At 37.2% G+C, this 11,796-nt stretch overlaps 1 protein-coding gene across 1 annotated transcript in view; it reads right to left on the reverse strand.

Annotated features, from left to right (window-relative positions):
• Positions 1-1,999: 1,999 nt before the first annotated feature.
• LOC106516757 (immunoglobulin-like and fibronectin type III domain-containing protein 1) overlaps positions 2,000-11,796 on the reverse strand; it is a 23,349-nt gene continuing 13,552 nt past the window's right edge. The window contains exons 14-28 of the mRNA XM_014007265.1: positions 10,727-10,870; positions 9,083-9,208; positions 8,834-8,950; positions 8,516-8,640; positions 6,731-6,872; positions 6,293-6,586; positions 5,734-6,030; positions 4,271-4,450; positions 4,062-4,190; positions 3,675-3,983; positions 3,387-3,472; positions 3,089-3,281; positions 2,677-2,973; positions 2,279-2,605; positions 2,000-2,196 (exon numbers count right to left, since the gene is read on the reverse strand). Of these exons, the coding sequence (XP_013862719.1) occupies positions 2,192-2,196; positions 2,279-2,605; positions 2,677-2,973; positions 3,089-3,281; positions 3,387-3,472; positions 3,675-3,983; positions 4,062-4,190; positions 4,271-4,450; positions 5,734-6,030; positions 6,293-6,586; positions 6,731-6,872; positions 8,516-8,640; positions 8,834-8,950; positions 9,083-9,208; positions 10,727-10,870 (2,771 nt within the window). The 3' untranslated portion in view covers positions 2,000-2,191. The remainder of the gene's footprint in view (positions 2,197-2,278; positions 2,606-2,676; positions 2,974-3,088; positions 3,282-3,386; positions 3,473-3,674; positions 3,984-4,061; positions 4,191-4,270; positions 4,451-5,733; positions 6,031-6,292; positions 6,587-6,730; positions 6,873-8,515; positions 8,641-8,833; positions 8,951-9,082; positions 9,209-10,726; positions 10,871-11,796) is intronic.

Consider the following 11,796-nt stretch of genomic DNA (forward strand, 5'->3'; position numbering starts at 1 on the left):
ATATATATATGAGGCCTCTCAACTGCATCAGGAGTGACACAGAAGCAGAAGCGCAGAGACAGGCCCAGAGAGCAGGGGGACAGTCTGATGTTGTTCTCTGTGTTCCTGTTGTTGCGATAAAACTCAGCTGATCATTCCAYGGACTACCTTCATTCTTGGACCACGTATTTCTGTCTTTGTTAAATAAATATTTCCATAACAACATCATAACATGATATAAAGCCCAAAACTTAGAATTTTGCATAATACCCCTCTTTTAAGGGAAAATTACGTTGTGGACAGCTCCATTTTTTTTTCTTTTATCTTACAATCTGAAAAAGTTAATATTTTCTGTCTGGATGTTGTTAGATGTGCTGTCATTCACATTGTAACTTCATACCATTTTGTCAACCTTCCCTCAAATCAATATGTCAGCCTCCTTGTTCAATGTGTTCACACCATGTTCTTGGATGTTCAACTTTGAGATTATTCTTTTGTGTTCTGTTCTGCTGCTATTACATCTTGTCATAGATGGTGCTGTTGTAGCAGTGGGCAGAAAAGACTGTGAAGAAACTTGCAGAACCATCATCTTCTATTTTCATTGCAATCAATGTAACGGGATAAAAGTGATTTGTATTTCTATATGAACAACGTGAACTATTACATCTAAAAACCAAGGTCAGTTAACGCATTTTTTCAACAAATATTGAGATTTACCTTTGGCTTGGACTGAGTTGGACATCCCCCTTTAACAGTGCATCGGAACAAACATTTATTTTTTTRAAGTAATGTTCATGTTTTTATATGATTACCTTTCTGGTTGCCCTAAATGGCTAAATAGTGGGTTAATTTAGTGCAACTAAAAGGTGTAAAATGAAAAGTATTGCTTATTTCTGAATGTCAAGCTAGATTAAAAGTTGGAAATAAACAGTTTGTCACAACATAACAACAATGATGTTTACTACAAGGACCTTAAATGTTGTAAGAGACTAACTGCTACAATATTGTGGTCAAAACCAGATCATTTATGACAAAAGTCATAAAAAATGCAATCAATATTAGACTAAATGCTGTTAAACATTGAAGCAAAAATCAGGGTTGTAGTAATTCAAATTTATGCAATGACTATTGATGCATGCTGCTGTAATCTTGGTTGTACACATAATTTAATCTTTTTAATAAAAATATTCTTGTAAATGTGATGAGCTGCAGGAGAGAACGCCATTCAGAACAGAAACAGTCTGATGTAGAGAAAAAGTGCAAGGGAAAGTTTCAGTGTTCTAGTCTTGGTATTTATTAATGTGAAAAACAATAAATAATCACAGATATGCACATGCATTAACATTCATTTGTTTTATTAAGATGTTTTTAAAAAGAAGTGCAGCCTAAAGTATTGAATTACACAGAGACTGTGTTCCAAATAACTTAACATAAAGCTAAAACTTGTTTTTTGTGATAGTTCTAATAAAAAATATTTTACGTACGTTAATTACACATCAAACATACTTAAAGCTGACAGTCAACATCTTACAGTATTCAAAATGTGTCACATCTTGAATTAAGTATTAAACTTTGCAAAAAAAGAACTCACAATAAAACAAAAGTATAAAATAACTGAAGTCACCCTTGTATATTTTTATAAAGAGTCTCAAGAATCTTCTTAGGTGAAAATCAAATTTACAATTAGGCAGCTGTGTCATGTGAATAATTTGGTTAGAAAACATGATTTTTTTTCATATTTAAAATTTGACAGACATAGGCCAACATGAATATGATGTTTTACTTTTGAATTTTGAACTCAATAGTTGCTGAGTAGATGGTAAGTATCACATCCTGTGTTGAACAAATACAGCCCCTGGCAAAAAGTATGGAATCACCAGTCTTGGATGAGCACTCATTCAGACATTTCATTCTGTAAAACTAACTCAGATCAAAAACATGATACAATAATAAGGTCAGTCCAAAGTACAACTTGTTGGTTTTCAGGAACACTCAAAGAAATGAAGAGAAAACATTGTGGAAGTGTGTGCACTTCATTTCTTTGAGTGTCCCTGAAAGCCAACAAGTTGCAGTTTGGAATGACCTTGATCATATTTTTGATCTGAATTTGTTTTACAGAATGAAATGTCTGAATGAGTGCTCATCCCAGACTGGTGATTCCATACTTTTTGCCAGAAGTTGTAATCTGTAGTCAGAGATTCCATTAGATTCTTCACTCTGTATGAGAAAGACAAAAAAAAAATTACTCTCAATCTTTGCTGTTTTTTGTACTATAATTGCAGTGGCATTCCCCTCTTACCTCTGACGTTGAGCACTGTGGAGCATTCGGCTCGTCCTAAGCTGTTCTCTGCAGTAACTGTGTACTCCCCTGCGTCTTTGGGCCCCACCCAGAAGATCATTAAGGAGCAAACTCCAAAGATGTTGGAGATGTAATAGTTGGTGTCCGTGTTTAGACTGACGTGGTTTCGATACCACGTGATGCGAGGTGAGGGGTTTCCCTTCACCGCACAGCTCATATAGCATTCAAAACCCACTGTCGCAGTTTGAAGCTTCAGCGGAACGATGAACGTCGGCGCGCATCGCAAATCACAATCCTTACTTGTTGGTTCAGTTATCACATGTTTTTCTGCAAGAGACGATACATTTTTTTTCAGCCTGTAAACTGATTATTTGTGACTTTACAAAACACAGACACACCTTTCTTCTTCTCCTTGCCCCATGTTGGTGACTCTGAGGGTGCCGATATGCCCATGTCATTTTTGGCGTACACCCGAAAGTGATACTCCCTCCCCTGCATTATGTTGCAAACTGTCAACTTGTTGTTAAAGAGCCTGTCAGCCACTGTGGTCCACGTGTGTTTGGTTGAGTCCAGTTTGGAAACAGTGTAGTGGAGACGGTCATCACGCTTCTCGTCAGGGGAAGGTTGCCAGATCACCGTCACTGTACCAGACACGCTTTCCTCCAGTTCCACCGGTCCAGGAGGCTTTGGATCATCTGGAAACACAGTTTTTTAAATTTTTTTTATTTTTACAAATTTGACCTTTTGATTATTCCCATTTAAATATTTTCAAACTCATATTTTTGCAAAAGAAATATTGTTCAGGTTTACCTGTTACTCTAACCTCTGTGCTGAACGTTTCCTGTCCGGCCAGATTTTTCACCAAGATGGAGTAGATGCCAGAATCAGAGCGCTCTGAGGTGGGGATCAGCAGCTGAGACGAACTATCTGAGTTACTGATCGTCACACGCTTCGACACAGGCACGTTGTCTTTTAACCAACTAATGTCTGGCTGAGGAGAGGCCTGTTGAACAAGCATGAGTTCATGTTAGAAATAATTTTAATTGAACTTAAACAAGGCTAGCCTTAGAAAGTACTAGTCGCATAAATACATATATATGAACCTCACCTCAAAGTTTACTGTGATCCTAACAGAGTTCCCCGCCCTCACCACAATGAAACTCTTTGTCTTCTTGTTTGTGAACTTTGGCCTCACTAAATCAAACAAAACAACAGTATAACTTCAGAAAGCTAAACTACATTAATATAGAAAATATACTGACAAAAGACCTGTCATATTGTAACAAGGCAGAATATTATTTAAACATTTTGAACACAACTGAAGTTGTTAAAAGAGCTATAAGCAGAATGTAAGAAACAAATCGGAACTATTTCTTTATACTAGATGTTGTCATACCAGGTAAAGGCATTGCAAGGATGTATCTGGGCAGCTCCTCAGGTGCACTCTCTCCTCCATCATTCACAGCAATGACTCTCACCCAGTACATTTCCATGAACCGGAGGCCTTTCACATTAAAGGAAGTCATGATGATAGGGGTGCTGTTACAGCGGGACCACTCAACACAATCTGCCTGCCGGATCTCAACAAAATAGCCTTTAGCCTCATCCTGCTCGCCTGGTTTTTCCTCAGGTTTGATCCAAGTCACGACCATATTGGAGTAAGACGTTTCTGTCACCTTCAGGCTTGTTACTTTACCAGGAGGCTCTGAAAAGTACAATAATACAGTATGTATTATTACATTATATTCTGTCTTATGTATTGTACAAGAATGATACTACTTACTTTTTGGATCCCGGGCAAAAACAAACTCGGATGGGTTGCTAAATTCCCCCGCGCCTGAGAGGTTTATAGCAGAAACTCTGAACTCATACTCTATGCCTTCCACAACATCCTTCACTGCATACTTCTTCTCTACAATAAAAAAAAAAAACATCAATGCGACTCCAAGCAGAAACCTCACTTTTCCCTACAGCAAAGCTAAACATTCCTACCTTTTATTATCTCATTCGATGCGTTCACAACAGTCCAGAGGTTACTCCCTTTTTTACGTTTCTCCAAAATGTAGCCCAGAATGCGAGACCCCCCGGTGTTGGCTGGTGAAAGCCACGAAAGGTTGATGCAGTCGTTAAATGCACTGACCACCTTGGGAGGTGCTGGAGGACCTGGAAAAGCTGAAGAATGTAAAAAAATAACTAAAAAAAGACTGTCCTGGTTAACATTTTAGCAAACCCATCAGCACATTGCTGCAGTTCAGAAATGCTGTTTTTGCAGTAACGCATAGAATTGCTTGAAGGATGTTTGACCAGGACTGAGATAAATATTACCTGAAAATCTGGATCATAGAAAGCAAAATTTGTAAAAAAAAAATGGGATGACTCAAGATTTTTACTCTGTAGTTCATTAAGTAGAAGTTAWAAATGGTTTGGCTCACTGTAGTGAACTTTGCTGCTTATGTATTCCAACTAAAGTAAGTGGATGAAAAATTAATTGAGACTAAAGGACACTAGAACATTTGCGAGAACTTGTGAATTTCAAATGAACCACTGACACGAACAGAAATAAGAAAATATTCTTGTTTGGACCCAAGTCCTATGTTAACAGTTTGTTACCTGAATGTTACATCCTAGTTTGAAACAACTACATGTGAGTTTGCATATATGTCATGAAACTTTATTTTTTACAAAATACAATCATTCCTTTTGAACATTTATAAATGTTTTCAGAAATGTTAACTTGTCAAATTAAGCTAGCTGTTGTCCTGACCACACCTTCTCACTCATCCCCTTACCTGGCCATGCCCCTAAGTGTCTCTAKGGGCGTGTTGTTGTAATTTTTCAAATATTTCTGGGGGCAGAGTTATGCTTTCACAGTGGGGGTTAATTACACTTTAAATCATAAAAGGATGACAGACTATATTTTTGTTTAGAACCTAATTTAGTTTAAATTACATTTTAAATAGGAAAACAAAGTAAATTATTTATTCAATCACCGAATGTCTGACCCATGAGCTTTTAGTAAATGTAGCCCCCTGAGCAATTTAGCTGAGTAGCTATGTTCTAAGGCTCTGTCTACTACAACATGTGTTTTTAGAAAGTGATATTTTCTGATGCACTTGCTTTTAATTTTTCACATGCAAACTGTGATTTTGGATTGATTTTTTTGTGAGAAACTCAATATTTTGTTCTGTAAACTTTTTTTGTCTGCCCTAATTCATCCTGCTTCTGTTATCAACAAACTTTGATAACATGCTGAAATGGTTAATACCTAAACTGTGCCAAAGAAAAAAAATATCTTGGGTGAGTACTTATATAAGCAGATTTTATTTTTTTGTATGGTTTTAATGGGCACATTCTCACCACTTTCCTGAGCAGAATGGTATTTCAGAATTTTTATGAGAATCCATTATTATTTTTGAAAACACTCATTGCACCATTATTTAATTAATTCTACTCACCAAACTTGCCCGCCTGCATTTCATCAGTCTCCATCACTTCACTTATCCCCTCTGAGGTCACCGCTCGGATGCGGTAACAGTATTTTCGTCCGCGGTCCACGTCAGTGTCCCGGAAACTGGGCACGCCTGGAGCTTCTCCTATTTTCTTCCAGGTGTTTCGTCCCACTTGCTGACGCTCTAGTGTGTAGTTGATTATTGGTGAGCCTCCATCGTCCTTTGGAGGCCGCCACTTGAATTCAATGCATGAAGCTGAGCTCTCCATCACTTCTGCTGGACCCAGGGGTGGAGTTGGCTTGTCTGAAATGTTAGTAAAATGCTCAACTATGACTACGAAAATTGTTGATTCTCTTTTTGTCTCATTCAAAACAMAGGAACATCTCTTCCCAGTGTTGCTCTTTGCTATTTTTGTGGAACAAGCCAGTAAAATAAGCATAGTAATTGTCTCTAATTTTTAGAGGCTGCTCTACTTGACAGCTTCTTCCCTAATTTCTGCAGTCTGTAAGTGAGGGGAAGAAAACATGCCTGCAGTTTAGGTTTTGCTTTCCTGCAAGTCACTCACCAAATACAATAAGCTGTGAGCGTGCCTCAGTAAAGCCGTGATCGTTCTTCAGCTTCATCTTGATCTCCCCGGTGTCTTTCCTCTGGCATCTGCTCAGAAGGAGGCGGCTGTGGCTCGCTGACTTCTCTATTTTTGTGTTGTTGTCTTCTTGGAGCTCATCGCCGTCTCTGTACCACTGGATTTTTATTGGCTTGTGGCCAACAAATTGGAGTTTGAAGAAAGCGTGGTGCCCTACTTTAACTGTCAGAGGCTCAGCAAAAGCACTGAGTTCTTCAGGGTCAAATCGAGGAGGATCTAAATATTGAAAGGATGAGTCATTTTCAGAGCGAAGTACTGATTTTTGTGGTGCTAATTTATATACATACACACAAATATATATATTCTTTAAGTTTATTGTATTCTGTTGAACATTTTTGCTTCCTTGACAAATTATCGAACCTTTGACGTTGACCATTGCTTCTGTTTTCCGCCCATCTGCTTCAAAACGGTATTTCCCAGAGTGTTCTTCTTTGCACTTCATTATCACAAGTTTATAGATCGGTCCATCTTTAGTGATCARGAAATTGTCATCTGGGAAAATCTGACAAATTAAGGCGAACAAATCAAAGGCAATCCAACACAGTAAAGATGTTTTATTTAATCTAAACCACTACAAAAGTCAGAGTAGAGTGACACCTCACATAGGCTCGGATAATTGGAAAAAGCTGCTGATAAGTTACCAAGTGAAGCTGAATACGTCCTGTGCAAACTTTAGAGATGATAAACAAAGGTGGTTTCTAGTCTCAGTAGCTGCAGTGGGAATGCGTCTCTCTTAAGCATGTTATTTATGGCTAAAAACTGTAGTTTGGCACAGCAGTGTTTACATTTCCAACAGTATTAAAAACATTTCTCTTCTTATTTTTTGTCAAAAAAAATCTTGTTTTGAACATCTAACTTAGGGTGGACAATTTTAGTCCTTGAGGTCCACCATCCAGCATGTCTCACTCGTTTCTTTTCTCCAACACACCAGACTTAAATGAATGGGTGACTAACAGGCTTCTGCAGAACTTGAAGAGGTAATCCAATTAGAATCAGGTGTGTTGGAGCAGGGAAACAAGTAAAACATGCAGGATAGCGGCCCCCGAGGAAAAGGATTGCCCAACTCAGGTTTAACCCGTAATCCTTCATGGTTGAACACAAGGAGAAGTTAAAAATTGTGAGAAGACAAAGTCAAAAGCTCAAAGGACTGTGCAGACTGTTGTACTGGACTATCAACAACTTTCCATCTTTTGCACCATTTTCACTTTTTTTCTCTTTGAGCTCAGGAATAAACATCATGGATATTTGCTCTGCATTTGTCATCCTTCAGAATCTTCTAAAAACATCATACATCCACACGTTAAGCTGTATCCAAGAAAGAAAATCGGCAACAAGAAACATTGTCGCCATTTGACTGTAAAGCCTTTGTTGTGACATTGTATTACATCATGCTGTGACTGTTATAGTTCAGACATTGTGAAAATCAATTTGAAATATGAGCGCGACAGAACAACATGTTTGTTTCAGTTTGAACGACCTAGTGGACATATGTTTTTAACATCTTTCATTTTAATTTCATGTTTAAATATCTGTTCTTAAGGGTTTTTAATCAGYAATGTCACAAGCAATGCACAAACTTGGCCATAAGAATCCTTACACTGTATCCATCTGCAAATTATTACATTTAGTGAGCTGCTCAGATTTTTAGAGGAATGTGATGTCAACTCAAAGTAATGCAGCCTTTTTGYCTTTCTTTTTAATCAATCTTGAACTCTGGTTTTTAAGGTCTGCACCTAATGAAGGTGAATTAAGGGAGCRGTTAAAAGTATCGGTAAAATGCCTCTTCTTCTATACATATGGCAGGCACTAATGAGTTAGTGCATAAGTAACATTAGTAACATACAATAAATGCAATCGGTGCATCTTGGATTTTTCTCACTTTTGTTTCCCTGGCCAAGAATGTTGGAAATAGATTTTTATTCTTTGCATATGCTCAATTTTATCTCTTTAAAAAGTTGCATGTTTGTATCATGTTTTAGTAAACCAACATCAATAAAAAAGTATACAACTTACAACAAATAACGTCAACAGTCACACATTCACACAACCGTATGACAGACCTAAAATCATTCTGGGTCAAAATAATGTAGACTGATTACCAACCACTTTGAGGAAAAATGGAATTAGTTCACCTTTATTGCTCACCTTTTTGTTATCTCTGAACCAGAMTCCCTCACAGTCCTCACTGCTAAGTTTACACGTTAACTCAGCAGTTTCATTGATGATGGCATCGACATCAGACAAGCCACAAACGAACTGAACCCCTGGATCTAGGAACAAATGTCAAATGTCTGACTGCTTGTTGCTAACACAACAAAGATAACAATGAAACTGACCAATTTTATTAAAAACGTTGAATGTGAATCTTTGAATTATTGGGTCAACCAGACTTCCTTTTATTTATGACAAAAACTGTTGCAAGTTTTCAGGAACCTTTGCTGCAGTAAGTAATTTATTACTTACCAATCACAAAATCCTCGACCAGAGGGCTCGGTCTTTTACGTCTTGTGCGGGTGGACAAGTCCTTCACGCCTTCTGTCTCCTCACACTGACCGTGGTTCACATGATATGTATTTTCTCCTTATTAAAATCAGATACAACATTTAACTCCCATCAATATTAAAATTTAAAAAAATGCAAGAGTTGTGCTTCTAATCACTCTGAAAAGTTGTTATATTAGTCTTACACAATGTGATTCTTGGGCTCTCTTACCATCAGCTGCTTTCCTTGACTTTTTGATCCGTTTAGAACTTCTTTGTTGCTTTTTCTGGTCAGTCAACAATTCCTTTTTCTCATCAGTTCCACTTGGTTCATTGTCACTTGACATTTCATTTGGATCTGCCAGAGAACGTTTATGCAAAACAGATAGTCGATTTTTTGATGGGTCTTGTATTGTTATATGACTTTTAGAAAACATTCCAATTTATTATTCTCATTACGAGAAATAAAGATTCTAGAATTCCTTGAAAGAAGGCCAAATAAATTAACATCGCTTTATGGTAGAAAGGACAGTGTTGTAGCTGTTTTTTTCAAACCTTGTAAATGCCATTAGTTGTTCATCCTGCTTTACTGCCTTTTACACCAGTTGATACTTTAAATTGTTTAACATACATTTGAGTTTTACAAGTAGCTCTGACATATATGTTTTTCAAATTATCAGACAGGTCAGTGTTAGATTCTGTTGGTTTTCTGGGGGCCTGAGTAATACTAAAAAGGGCTGTATCTCTCTCCTGGGCCACTCCTTGAATAGACCTAGTTTTAGTAGTTCATGCAATAGTTTGTTAACATGACAGACAAATGCACACACAGTGACAAACTAAAACATTATTGCTATTTCCTATCAACTGCCAGTGATGAAGTTAAAGGCCATTGCATTTTAAACTTGTACAATAAGTTCACGGTTAACAACTAAAACACCAAACCATGGTTAGGTTTTTCTTTATGCAGCATATCCTTAAAGGGATCCCCGATTAGTTGTAACATTAGACTTTATTTGATAAACATATATTTTAACTGTAAAATAAAGAGTGTAAAAATACTGTATGCTGTTTATTTTTGTACATTTTAAAATATATATTTTAACACGGACTGAGCCATTTTCTTTACATGCAAAGCATTCTGGGTAAATGATGATGTGGATAGGTCCTCGGTGCGAGGCTGCTAGCGAGCTAAATCCACCCTGAAGGTTAATCTTGGACAATATCTGAGGATTGGCTCTTTTAAATGAAACCAGAGAGCGTTGACAGAGAGGAGAAGGTAGAAATGACTCAGCCTGBAACTGAAAATATGGATGGAGGACAACAGAGCTGCTTCATGGAAGAAGAACCCCAACTTAGCCTGTTGGCCTTTGTGCTAGCACTGACGCTATATTGCCTTATATGTATTAGCTCGGTGCTAGTGCGACAAACAAGCTAAACTGAGGTTCTTCTTCCATGAAGCAGCTCTGTTGTCCTCCATCCATATTTTCAGTTACAGGCTGAGTCATTTCTACCTTCTCCTCTCTGTCAACGCTCTCTGGTTTCATTTAAAAGAGCCAAACRTCAGATTTTGTCCAAGATTAACCTTCAGGGTAGCTATAGCTTGCTAGTAGCCTCGCACTGATGACCTACCCACGTCAGCATTTACCCAGAATGCATTGCATGTAAATAAAATGGCCCTGTCCGTGTACTATATTTTTAAACTTTTAGTTAAAAATTATAAAAACTAAGCATCCTACAGTATTTTTACAGTCTTTATTTTACAGTTAAAATATATGTTTATTAAATAAAGTCTAATGTTACAACTAATCAGGGATCCCATTAAATGATGTGGCATTTAATCCACTTTGGTGCAATAGTACCATTTTTAGTCTCTTACCACCAGCAGCTTCCTTTGACTTTTTGCTTTGATTTGAACTTCTTTGTTGCTTTTTATGGTCAATTGACTCATCCTCATCCTCATCCATTTCACTTGGTTCATTGTCACTTGCTGCTTTATCTGAATCAGTGTCTGAGCACATTTCTGCAAAACACAAAGTAGATTTTTAATAGTTTTGAAGATATTTCAGATCAGGAATGTGTTAGCTATTGACRTACATGCCTGAGATGAAATTTTAGCTCAATATCTGTAAATGACTATTATAGTTGTTTTTTTTTTTTGTGTGTGTTGGCTAAAATTGGTTATTGTGGAGCTATCTTGAATTGGGTTGTTCCTAAAGGTAATATGTTGTAGATGGACATCCAATAATTGCCTTTGAGATATTTTTCCAAAGACAATGTTGAGACTAATGATGCCAAAGTTTTAAGCAAAGATCAAGTTCAACATGTAGTGCTCAGAATACATTAAGACAATTACTCTCATCTACCACTACACCTCATATTTACTCATTTTTTTAAACTGAAAGTTGGTACATGTGTGTTGACTATCAATTAGCTGTGATGGCCTTTCTGAATTAGAGTGATTCCAAACAGTAATAGGATAATTGTACGTCTAATAATTWCTATAAGAGTTTGATTAAAAGGCAACAACATTATCACTTATTTTAAGTCAATAATATCACAAACTCATATAGTAATTTCAGAAATGACACTTAACCATCTTATGAATGACACAAATGTAGAAATGTTTTGCTTTATGGAGCATATTGTTTAAAATTGTGACCTTTGAGCCACGTAACACTAGCCTGGTTAAAACCAGACCMTGTYCTTCMCTTTGCTTCGTACTAGGRTCTGGACTTGCTGCATAGAGAATCGTTTCTTGCAGGAGGCGTGGCCTCTGCTGAAGCWTGTACTGTATGTTGTTGTCGGTGTGAMGGAGGCTAAGCTAAGAAGCTAAACGGAAATCRYGTGTGCTGTAAACAACCCTACTGAGAGGAGAAATATACCGAGCCGAACGTGATGACTGTAAATGAGAGCTGCTGCTTTGTCAGACAAATTTAATTTAATTTG

This window comes from Austrofundulus limnaeus, unplaced genomic scaffold (assembly GCF_001266775.1).
Source record: "Austrofundulus limnaeus strain Quisiro unplaced genomic scaffold, Austrofundulus_limnaeus-1.0 Scaffold41, whole genome shotgun sequence".
Taxonomy (NCBI): Eukaryota; Metazoa; Chordata; class Actinopteri; order Cyprinodontiformes; family Rivulidae; genus Austrofundulus; species Austrofundulus limnaeus.